General features: G+C 37.0%; 1 protein-coding gene across 1 annotated transcript in view; it reads left to right on the forward strand.

Moving 5' to 3' along the window:
• Nucleotides 1–12,972, forward strand: part of VAV3 (vav guanine nucleotide exchange factor 3) — a 432,262-nt gene that overhangs the window by 368,846 nt on the left and 50,444 nt on the right. The window contains exon 21 of the mRNA XM_068966607.1: nucleotides 8,199–8,264. Coding sequence (XP_068822708.1) covers nucleotides 8,199–8,264 — 66 coding nt within the window. The remainder of the gene's footprint in view (nucleotides 1–8,198; nucleotides 8,265–12,972) is intronic.

Raw genomic sequence — 12,972 nt, forward strand, 5'->3', positions numbered from 1 at the left:
CTTCCTGCAGGCCTGTCTCCTTTCTATGACACCATTTTTTTAAATGACATGCTCAACCTACAAAGCCATGCCCATCTATAGGCCAGCTGCGTATTGATGTCATATTATTCTAAAATATATAATCCCTTTACTGAGACCCTGTGGCCAGTGATAAATTTCAGATATCACAGTCAAGCTGGTTCCTTAGCTTTCTTTCTCCTGTGCCCTTTGTGAGTCTTATGATGCAGGGAGAAGCAGTGCAAAGCTCTGAAGTTAGATCATCTGAATTTGAATTCTGGTTCTGTCACTTGCTTCCTTCACCAGGGCTTCCCTGGTGGCCCAGACAGTAAAGCGTCGGCCTGCAGTGCAGGAGACCTGGTTCGATCCCTGGGTCGGGAAGATCCCCTGGAGAAGGAAATGGCAACCCGCTACAGTACTCTTGCCTGGAAAATTCCATGGACAGAGGAGCCTTGTAGACTACCGTCCATGGGGTCGCAAAGAGTCAGACACGACTGAGCAACTTCACCTCACATCTGTCACTTGCTAGCTCTGTGATCATGAGTAAATCATTTAACTCCTCTGTGTCTCATTTCTCTCACCTTTAAAACAGGGATCGTAGTTGGACCTACCACAAAGGAGTATTTTAAGGACTAAATGAAACACTCAGATCAGTGTTTAGCATACAGTTCAGTTCAGTTACTCAGCCGTGTCCGACTCTTTGCGACCCCATGAATACAGTAGTGGTACAATAAGTGTTACTCATTATTAGACTCCGCTTAAAGGGAATGATTTACATTTCCCGTGCACATGCTATAATTTCCTAGCCCCAGGCCTTTCTCATGATGTATCTTGTTTTCAGAATATTCTCCTTTTCTATCCCTGTTTGTTTAAACCCTGCATATTTCACATTCCTATGTCCCCTTTTCCATGTAGCTTTCAGAAAAACCCTGAATATTCAATCTGTCTTTTGAATTTCCATAGCCTTTCCTGTACCTTTTTAACAGTATTTAGCCCTTTTGTGTGTGTGTGTGTGTATGTAAGTTACTTGCTTAGTCGTGTCCAACTCTTTGTGACCCCATAGATCGCAGCCCACCAGGCCCCTCTGTCCATGGGATTCTCCAGGCAAGAACACTGGAGTGGGTTGCCATTTCCTTCTCCAAAAGGAACTATAGAAAGAAACAAACTGAAGATGCATAGTCGTGTCCGACTATTTGCGACCCCATGGACTGTAGCCTCCCAGGCTTCTCCATCCATGGAATTTCCCAGGCAAGAGTACTAGAGTAGGTTGGCATTTCCTTCTCCAATTTAGCCCTTTCTACTTTGTATTATGTGTATACATAGTTTCTGAAAATATAGGGGAAAACAACTGTCTTATGAATTTTTCTCATGGTCTAACCAAACATTAGATACTGTATTTGTTGACTGAATGAATAAATATTCCACGTGTTCACTTACCTTTTCCCTAGTATGCAAGTGCAATTGCAGTTTGAGAACCTTGCCAAAACTAGTATCTTCTCTCTGCTTGGTTATGTAATTCATCTCCCTCTATCTTAATCCAACCCTTTCCTCTTCTCTTTTCTCCCCATACCTCTAACTGTTCCCCTTTTTCAGCTCCACTTACCTTTTCTCCCTTCCACTCTCCTTCCCTCATCTTCTCTTTTCTCTTCATCTTCCTCATCATCATTGTCTTTAATTCTGGGTTCCTACTTTTAAAAATTTTCTCTACAAACTCATTGCCAAGATCTGTAAGAACAAAGGGATACTACTTCAAGAAGGAGATATTTTCCGATTATTTTTTGTTACTCTTCTTTGTCAAAAATAATAGAGCATGTAGCATCCGATTATAATGCAACTTACACATATGAGGTGCTGAGAAGCAAGCAATTGTTAAATAGCAAATAAAAAGAAGCCCAATATCTGGACAAGGAGAAATAATTTCACAAGAACTTTTTAATTATATGTTCTGATTACTGCAGTTTGTTTTGAGTATGGTTAGTTTTTCTAGAAAGGGCAAATAATTGTGTCATGAGATTATTTTAAAGAGGAGTTTGACTAGTGGCCTCCAAGAATAAATTCTTTTCTTATTGTTAATTTCTCTTTCTTATTTACAATGCTATTTTGAATTACAATCCATTTCTCCAAAATCTTAACTGTCCTCTTGCCTTAATCAGTATCCTGTTTCTCCTAAATTTGAAAATCATCTAAAATATCATATCTGTTTCCATTTCCATGTGTCTTGCAATGTCTCATCTTGTTTGAGGAACATTCCCATGAGTTCTGTTAGGGATATAAATACCAGTGAAATCTAACTCCTATTTAATTATGAATAATTATTGAACAAAACCAATGTGATCTGCTTGTATTTACAAATGTAAATTTGAAAGATACAGTATGCATATATTATCTCTATTGTAGGATTGAGGGGTGTGAAGCTAAGAAAATTGAATGGTAGATTGGAAAGTCAAACTTGAATTCCTATTTTACAGTCATGATCTGAAGCCACATATAAGGTTTAACAATTTTGTTTTATTATTTTTTAATGGTACCATATTAATTTAAATTGGAGGCTAATTATTTTAAAATATTGTAGTGGTTTTTGCCATACATTCACATGAATCAGCCATGGGTGTACGTGTGTTCCCCATCCTGACCCTCCATCCCACCTCCTTCCCCATCCCATCCCTCAGGGTCATCCCAGTTCACCAGCCCTGAGCACCCTGTCTCATGCATTGAACCTGGACTGGCGATCTATTTTACATATGATAATATGCATGTTTCAATGCTATTCTCTCAAAGCATCCCACCCTCACCTTCTCCCATAGAGTCCAAAAGCCTTTTCTTTACATCTGTGTCTCTTTTGCTGTCTCACATATAGGGTCATCATTACCATCTTTCTAAATTCCTTATATATTCATTCATTTACTGTATTGGTATTTTTTTTTCTGACTTACTTCACTCTGTAAATAGGCTGCAGTCTCATCCACCTCATCAGAACTGATTCAATGCATTCTTTTTAATAGCTGAGTAATATTCCATGGGAAAGAAATGCAAAAAAGGAAAATGGCTGTCTGGGGAGGCCTTACAAATAGCTGTGAAAAGAAGAGAAGAGAAAAGCAAAGGAGAAAAGGAAAGATATAAGCATCTGAATGCAGAGTTCCAAAGAATAGCAAGGATAGATAAGAAAGCCTTCCTCAGCTATCAATGAAAAGATAGAGGAAGACAACAGAATGGGAAAGACTAGAGATCTCTTCAAGAAAATTAGAGATACCAAGGGAACATTTCAAGCAAAGATCGGCTCGATAAAGGATAGAAATGGTATGGACATAAAGAAGCAGAAGATATTAAGAAGAGGTGAACAAAAAAGATCTTCAGGACCAAGATAATTACGATGGTGTGATCACTCACCTAGAGCCAGACATACTGGATTGTAAAGTCAAGTGGGACTTAGAAAGCATCACTACGGGTGGATTCATGTCAATGTATGGCAAAACCAATACAGTATTGTAAAGTAAAAAAATAAAAAAAAATTAAAAAAAAGAAAGCATCACTATGAACAAAGCTAGTGGAGGTGATGGAATTCCAGTTGAGCTATTTCAAATCCTGAAAGATGATGCTGTGAAAGTGCTGCACTGAATATGCCAGCAAATTTGGAAAACTCAGCAGTGGCCACAGGACTGGAAAAGGTCAGTTTTCATTCCAATCCCAAAGAAAGGCAATGCCAAAGAATGCTCAAACTACTGCACAACTGTACTCATCTCACTAGTAAAGTAATGCTCAAAATTCTCCAAGCCAGGCTTCAGCAATACGTGAACTGTGAACTTCCAGATGTTCAAGCTAGTTTTAGAAAAGGCAGAGGAAGCAGAGATCAAATTGCCAACATCTGCTGGGTCATGGAAAAAGCAAGAGTTCCAGAAAAACATTTATTTCTGCTTTATTGACTATGCTAAAGCCTTTGACTGTGTGGATCACAATAAACTGGAAAATTCTGAAAGAGATGAGAATACCAGACCACCTGACCTGCCTCTTGAGAAACCTATATGCAGGTCAGGAAGCAACAGTTAGAACTGTACATGGAACAACAGACTGGTTCGAAATAGGAAAAGGAGTATGTCAAGGATATATATTGTCACCCTGCTTATTTAATTTCTATGCAGAGTACATCATGAGAAACACTGGGCTGGAAGAAGCACAAGCTAGAATCAAGAGTGCCGGGAGAAATATCAATAACCTCAGATATGCAGATGACACCACCCTTATGGCAGAAAGTGAAGTGGAACTAAAAAGCCTCTTGATGAAAGTGAAAGTGAAAGTGGAGAGTGAAAAAGTTTGCTTAAAGCTCAACATTCAGAAAACAAAGATCATGGCATCCGGTCCCATCACTTCATGGGAAGCAGATGGGGAAACAGTGGAAACAGTGTCAGACTTTATTTTGGGGGGCTCCAAAATCACTGCAGATGGTGATTGCAGCCATGAAATTAAAAGACACTCCTTCAAAGGAAAGTTATGACCAACCTAGATAGCATATTGAAAAGCAGAGACATTACTTTGCCAACAAAGGTCCATCTAGTCAAGGCTATGGTTTTTCCAGTGGTCATGTATGGATGTGAGAGTTGGACTGTGAAGAAAACTGAGCGCTGAAGAATTGATGCTTTTGAACTGTGGTGTTGGAGAAGACTCTTGAGAATCCGTTGGACTGCAAGGAGATCCAACCAGTCTATTCGAAAGGAGATCAGTCCTGGGTGTTCTTTGGAGGGACTGATGCTAAAGCTGAAATTCCAATACTTTGGCCACCTTATGTGAAGAGTTGACTCATTGGAAAAGACCTTGATACTGGGAGGGATTGGGGGCAGGAGGAGAAGGGGACAAGAGAGGATGAGATGGCTGGATGGCATCACCGACTTGATGGACATGAGTTTGGGTGAACTCCAGGAGTTGGTGATGGACAGGGAGACCTGGCATGCTGCCAGGTTCATGGTGTCACAAACAGTTGGACACGACTGAGTGACTGAACTGACCTGAATATTCCATTGTGTGTATGTACCACAGCTTTCTTATCCATTCATCTGCTGATGGATATCTAGGTTGCTTCCATGTCCTGGCTATTATAAACAGTGCTGCGATTAACATTGGGGTGCATGTGTCTCTTTCAGTTCTGGTTTCCTTGGTGTGTGTGCCAGCAGTGGGATTGCTGGGCCGTATGCCAGTTCTATTTCCAGTTTTTTAAGGAATCTCCACACTGTTCTCCATGGTGGCTGTACTAGTTTGCATTCCCACCAACAGTGTAAGAGGGTTCCTTTTTCTCTGCACCCTCTCCAGCATTTATTGCTTGTAGACTTTTGGATAGCAGCCATTCTGACTGACGTGAGATGGTACCTCATTGTGGTTTTGATTTGCATTTCTCTGATAATGAGTGATGATGAGCATCTTTTCATGTGTTTGTTACCCATCTGTATGTCTTCTTTGGACAACTGTTTAGTTCTTTGGCCCATTTTTTGATTGGGTCACTTATTTTTCTGGAATTGAGATGCATGAGCTGCTTTTATATTTTTGAGATTAATTCTTTGTCAGTTGCTTCATTTGCTATTATTTTCTGCCATTCTGAAGGCTGTCTTTTCACCATGCTTATAGTTTCCTTCGTTGTGCAAAAGCTTTTAAGTTTAATTAGGTCCCATTTGTTTATTTTTGTTTTTATTTCCATTACTCTGGGAGGTGGGTCATAGAGTTTCGTGCTATGATTTATGCCAGAGAGTGTTTTGCCTATGTTTTCCTCTAGGAGTTTTATAGTTTCTGGTCTTATATTTAGATCTTTAATCTATTTTGAGTTTATTTTTGTGTATGATGTTAGAAAGTGTTCTAGTTTCCTCCTTTTACAAGTGGTTGATCAGTTTTCCCAGCACCACGTGTGAAAGAGATTGTCTTTACTCCATTGTATATTCTTGCCTCCTTTGTCAAAGATAAGGTCTCCATCGGCACGTGGATTTATCTCTGGGCTTTCTATTTTGTTCTGTTGATCTATGTTTCTGTCTTTGTGCCAGTACCTTACTGCCTAGATGACTGTTGCTTTGTAGTATAGCCTGAAGTCAGGTAGGTTGATGCCTCCAGTTCCATTCTTCTTTTTCAAGATTGCTTTGGCTATTGGAGGTTTTTTTTTTTTTTTTTTTTTTGTATTTCCATACAAATTGTGAAATTATTTGTTCTAGTTCTTTGAAAAACACCATTGGTAGCAATGGCACCCCATTCCAGTACTCTTGCCTGGAAAATCCCATGGATGCAGGAGCCTGGTAGGCTGCAGTCCATGGGGTCACTAAGAGTCAGACACAACTGAGTGACTTCCCTTTCACTTTTCACTTTCATGCATTGGAGAAGGAAATGGCAGCCCACTCCAGTGTTTTTGCCTGGAGAATCCCAGGGACGGGGGAGCCTGGTGGGCTGCCATCTATGGGGTCACACAGAGTTGGACATGACTGAAGTGACTTAGCAGCAGCAGCTTGATAGGGGTTGCATTGAATCTATAGATTGCTTTGGGTAGTGTATTCATTTTCACTATATTGATTCTTCTGATCTATGAACATGGTATATTTCTCCATCTATTTGTGTCATCTTTGACTTTTTTCATCAGTGTTTTATAGTTTTCTATATATAGGCCTTTTGTTTCTTTAGGTAGATTTATTCCTAAATTTTATTTTTTTCATTGCAATGGTGAATAGAATTGTTTCCTTAATTTCTGTTTTCTCATTGTTAGTGTATAGGAATGCAAGGAATTTCTGTATGTTAATTGTATATCCTGCAACTTTACTATATTCATTGATTAGCTCTAGTAATTTTCTGGTGGAGTCTTTACAGTTTTCTATGTAGAAGATCATGTCATCTGCAAACAGAGTTTTACTTCTTTTCCAATCTGCACTCCTTTTATTCTTTTTCTTCTCTGATTGCTGTGGCTAAAACTTCCAAAGCTACATTGAATAGTAGTGGTGAGAGTGGGCACCCATGTCTTGTTCCTGACTTTAGGGGAAATGCTTTCAGTTTTTCACCATTGCGGATAATGTTTGCTGTGGGTTTATCATGTATGGCTTTTATTATGTTGAGGTATGTTCCTTCTGTGCCTGCTTTCTGGAGGGTTTTTATCATAAATGGATGTTGAATTTCATTAAAGGCTTTTTCTGCATCTATTGAGATAATCATATGGTTTTTATCTTTCAATTTGTTAATGTGGTGTATCACATTGACTGATTTGCAAATATTGAAGAATCCTTGCGTCCCTGGGATAAAGTCCACTTGGTCATGATGTATGATCTTTTAAATATGTTGTTGGATTCTGTTTGCTAGAATTTTGTTAAGGATTTTTGCATCTATGTTCATCAGTGATATTGGCCTGTAGGGTTTTTTTTTTTGTTGTGTGTGTGGCATCTTTGGTTTTGGTATTAGGGTGATGGTGGTCTCATAGAATGAGTTTGGAACTTTACCTTCCTCTGCAATTTTCTGGAAGAGTTTGTGTAGGCTAGGTGTTAGCTCTTCTCTAAATTTTTGGTGGAATTCGGCTGTGAGGCCATCTGGTCCGGGGCTTTTGTTTCCTGGAAGATTTCTGATTACAGTTTCAATTTTCATGCTTGTGATGGGTCTGTTAAGATTTTCTATTTCTCCCTGGTTCAGTTTTGTAAAGTTATACTTTTCTAAGAATTTTTCCATTTCTTCCAAGTTGTCCATTTTATTGGCATATAGTTGCTGATAGTAGTGTCTTATGAGCCTTTGTATTTCTGTGTTGTCTGTTGTGACTTCTCCATTTTCATTTCTAATTTTGTTGATTTGATTCTTCTCCCTTTATTTCTTGATGAATCTGGCTAATGGTTTGTCTATTTTATTTATCTCCTCAGAGAACCAGCTTTTAGCTTTGTTGATTTTGGCTATGGTCTCCTTTGTTTCTTTTGCATTTATTTCTGCCCTAACTTTTATGATTTCTTTCCTTCTACTAACCCTGGGGTGCTTCATTTCTTCTTTTTCTAGTTGCTTTAGGTGTGTAGTTAGGTTATTAGTTTTAACAATTTAAAAACCTTTCTGTTTATGTTTCCCTTCCTGAGCTATAGTAAGTTAATGTTAGGATTGGGTACAATGTGGAAGTAATTCTGAAGGTTCTGACCAATAGCATCATGTATCTACCATTACACGATTATCATTATGGTAAATTTGTTCTCAACATTGGCATTTTTTTTTTTCTAATTTAGGGTAGAAATTTAACATCTGGAGAGGTTGGATTTTTTCCGAGTGATGCTGTCAAGCCTTGCCCATGTGTAAGTATGAGTATTTTATTTCTTTCTACTTTATTTTTTGATGCTGTAGTTAATTATGCAAGAATGTATAAAGGATATTGGTCTGGTCCCTAATTAACTTATATTTTCTTATTAATAATATTACATACCAAAATCATGACTCCATTATCAGAAAACATTTTAAAATGTTAATGGAATATATGAAAGAGGAACTTTTTACTTATTTTGTTTGTTTGAACAAAATTAAAAATTTTACCAGGTTTTAGAAGGAATAAACTAAAGCTACCTATCAGATATATTGTACTAATTTCCCTTTTCCCTCTGAGGTAGGGATTAAAAGCGAAAGTCGTTCAGTCATGTACAAGTCTTTGCAACCACCATAGATTACACAGTCTATGTAATTCTCCAGGCCAGAATACTGGAGTGGGTAGCTTATCCCTTCTCCAGGGAATCTTACTGACCCAGGAATTGAACCAGGGTCTCCTGCATTGCAGGTGGACTCTTTACCAACTGAACTATCAGGGAAGCCAAGGTGAGGATCTAATCTATTTCCAGTCACTTTGAGTTACAGAGATAGTGCACTTCAACTAGTGTGTTTGAAAGCATGCTAGAAAGCATGAAAGTCCACAGATTCTCCAAATATCTTACTATTATACATTTTTCTGTGCTTTAGTTTGTCATAACTGTTTATTTAGTGTCATAATGATATTTTCTGAAAACATCAAACACATTAGGCAAATACAAGAAGAGTGAATATTTACTCAAATATTATTATGGATGAATATCACATAAAATGTACTCCCTAATGCTTCATGAAATTTATATATTTCTGTTTAGCATAATATTTAATCATCAGAATTTGATGTTTAGAGTAGATTTGTATAGAAACTTTAAGTTCTTAGCTCTAAGTAAATGAAAATTTTTTTCTTGATACTAATATAATGCAGTTAATGGTTTGGAGGGAATAAAAATCTTGAACTATCTTGCTTGCCAAATTTTGGTCCTTCTGAGATTTCTAAATGGAACATTCTTTTTAATATTAATTAATAATGGGAATGTCTGCCATCCTTGACCTCAGATGTAATCTGAAGAATAATTTACTCTACTCATTCAAGATTAATTAAATTTCAAAAGCAAAATGAATATAAAAAAAGCTCTTGCTATTTCTGTGGGCTCTATGATCCAATTTCATATATTATTTAGCCTGTTATATCTTGAAGAAATCATTGAAACTTGATACCATTCATTTTATTAGATAAGCAAAAATGATTGTTTAGCCAGTTTTCTGTCATTTATACGAACATCATTAAGGCTTCCTATGCTTAAAGAAATAATATTTATATGTAGGCATGTAGCCGAAAATTAAGATTTGGAAACCTAAAAGACATCAACTGGGTTTCCCTGATAGCTCAGTTAGTAAAGAATATGCCCGCAATGTGGGAGACCTGGGTTTGATCCCTGTGTTGGGAAGATCCCCTGGAAGAGGGCAAGGCAACCCACTCCATTATTCTTGCCAGGAGAATCCCCATGGACAGAACCCTGATGGGCTACAGTCCATGGGGTTGCAAAAAGTCAGACATAACTGAGCAACTAAGCACAGCAAAGACATCAAATCAAAACTACTAAGCATTTCATGTCCCACATACTTTTTACCTTCCACAGCTCCTTGAATATAGCATAGAATGAGCATTTGAAGTTTTATTTTAGGAATAGTCTAGCACAAAGTAGGTATTTAACATATTTTTTGTTGTATGAATGCGCAAAGGAGTGGAAAAAAAACAAAACAAAAAAAGGCCCTAACTAAATGTAGGCAGTTATCAGTGGCAGATACTAGTTGAATCAGCTTGTAGGATCATAGTGAATGGTATTTGGTGAACTGGTTACTGGAAAAAGAAATATGCTTAGGATTTTAAGCTGATAAAGAGTTGTAGGAACACATAATTATGAGTTGAGTTGGATTCCCAACTAAATGTAATTGTTTTTATAGCTTAAAATTAATAGCTATTAAAATTTTACTGCTTTATTTAGTGAAATTATAGATTAATTTGTTGGTTGTAGGTTAAATTAAGGTAAATATTTAGAAGGAGGGAAAACACAGGAAGAACATAAAAGAGACAGGTTTATTATTTCTGCCAATATGATACTTGGAGACAAAGCGTGGAGCTACAGCACAGCGTAGACTTGGGTATCTCTGTGAATTCCAGATCCTTCAGTGGGTGAATGAGAAGAAAACTATCTTACAGAAGATGATATGCCTATCTTTGCTTGGGCCTTGATTAGAAAGGAAAAGCAAGCATTTGGTTGGAAAGGAAAAAAAAAAAATTTTCTCTCCCCTAAGAATTTTTATATTTAGGTCTTTAATCCATTTTGAGTTTATCTTTGTGTGTCATGTTAGGAAGTGTTCCAATTTCATTCTCTTACATGTAGCTGTGCAGTTTTCCCATCACCACTTCTATCTTTTCTCCATTGTATATTCTTGCCTCCTTTGTCAAAGACAAGATGCACATAGGTGCATGGATTTATCTCTGGGCTTTCTATCTTGTTTTATTGGTCTATATTTCTGCTTTTGTGCCAGTACCATACTGTCCTCTAAAGAATTCTTAACTTTAAATCCAAAGACCACACATGTGAGGGGTTGGAAGTCATACTACCTTTGTAACCTAAATAATTCTAAGCTAGAAACAGTAGAGCATACATATTTATTGATAATTACCTTAAACATAAATGGATTAAATATTCCAACCAAAAGATGTAGACTGGCTGAATGGATACAAAAACAAAACCCATATACATGCTGTCTTTAAAAGACTCACTTCAGATCTAGGGACACATACAGACTGAAATTAAGGGGATGGAAATATTTATTCCATACAAATGGGAATCAAAAGAAAACTGGAGTAGCTATACTTGTATCAAACAAAATATGGCTTTAAAATAAAGACTATTATAAGAGCAAAGAAGGACACAATGATCAAGGATCAATCCAAGAAGATATAACAATTGTAAATATACATGCACCCAGGATAGGAGGATGTCAATATATGAGGCAAATGCTAACAGCCATAAAAGGGGAAACCAACAGTAACTCATTAATAGTAGGGGCACTTAACACCCCACTTTAATCAATGGAAAGATCATCCAGACAGAAAATCAATAAGGAACACAAGCCTTAAATGACACATTCAACCAAGGGACTTAATTGATATTTATAGAGCATTCCATCTAGAAGCATCAGGATATACATTCTTCTTAAGTGTACATGGAACATTCTCCATATTGATAACATGCTGGGCCACAAGGAGAGCCTAGGTAAGTTTAAGAAAACTGAAATCATATCAAGAATCTTTTCTGATCACAACACTATAAGAAATAATTTACCAGGAGAAAACAACTATAAAAAACACAACACTTGGAAGCTAAACAATATGCTAGTAAACAACCATTGGATCACTGAAGACATTAAAGAGGAAATAAAAATATCCAGTGACAAACAAAAATGAAAGTATGATGTTCAAAATATATGGGATGAAGCAAAAGTAGTCCTAAGACAAAAGTTTATAGCAATAAATCTTACTTCAGGAAACAAGAAAGATCTCTAACAACATAATCTTATACCTAGAGCATCTGGGAAAAGAAGAAAAAACAAAACTCAAAGTTTCCTTTTAGAAGGAAAAAACCATAACTATCAGAGATGAAGAAACAATAGAAAAGATCAGTGAAACTAAAACCTTGCTCTTTAGAAAGATAAACAAAATTAATAAACCTCTAGCCAGACTCAGCAAGAAAAATGGGGAAGGGCTCAAATCAATAAAATTTAAAATGTAAAAGGAGAAGTTACAACAGACAGCACAGAAATACAAAGGATCGTAAAAGACTACTACCAGCAACGAAATGCCAACAAAATGGACAACCAAGAAGAAATGGGAAAATCCTTAGGAAGGTACAATCTCCTCAGACTGAACCAGGAAGAAAGAGAAAATACAAACAGACAAATCACAAGGGCTGAAATTGAAACTGTGATTTAAAAAACAAAAACTCCCAGTAAACAAAAGGCCAGGAACAGATGGCTTCACAGGCAAATCCTATGAAACATTTAGAGAAGAGTTAATACCTAACCTTCTGAAACCCTTCCAAAAATTGCAGAGGGAGGAATACTCCCAAATTCATTCTATGAAGCTACCATCACCCTGATAAAGTTAGACAAAAATGCTTCAAAAAGAGGCAATGTCACTGATGAACACAGACATAAAATCCCTCAATAAAATACTAGCAAACTGACTCCAATAACACATTAGAAGGATCATATGGCATGATCAAGTGGGATTAATCCCAGGAATGCAAGGATTTTTAAATATCCACAAATCAGTGTGATGGACTACATCAACAAATTGAATAAAAACCATATGATCATCTCAATAGATGCATTAAAAGCCTTTGAAAAAGTCAACACCCCTTTATGATAGAAATTTTCCAGAAAGTGGTCACTGATGGAATATATCTCAGTAAAGGTCGTTTATGATAAACCTGCAGCTAGCGTCATACTCAGTGGGGAAAAACTGAAAGCATTTCCTCCAAGATCAGGAATAAGGCAAGGATATCCATTTTTGCCACTTTTATTCAACAAAGTTTTGGAAATCCTAACCACAGCAGTCAGAAAAGGAAAAGAAAGAAAAGGAATCCAAATTGGGAAAGAAGAAGTAAAACTGTCACTATTTGCAGTTGACATGAT

Source organism: Capricornis sumatraensis, chromosome 2, assembly GCF_032405125.1.
Source record: "Capricornis sumatraensis isolate serow.1 chromosome 2, serow.2, whole genome shotgun sequence".
Lineage (NCBI taxonomy): Eukaryota > Metazoa > Chordata > Mammalia > Artiodactyla > Bovidae > Capricornis > Capricornis sumatraensis.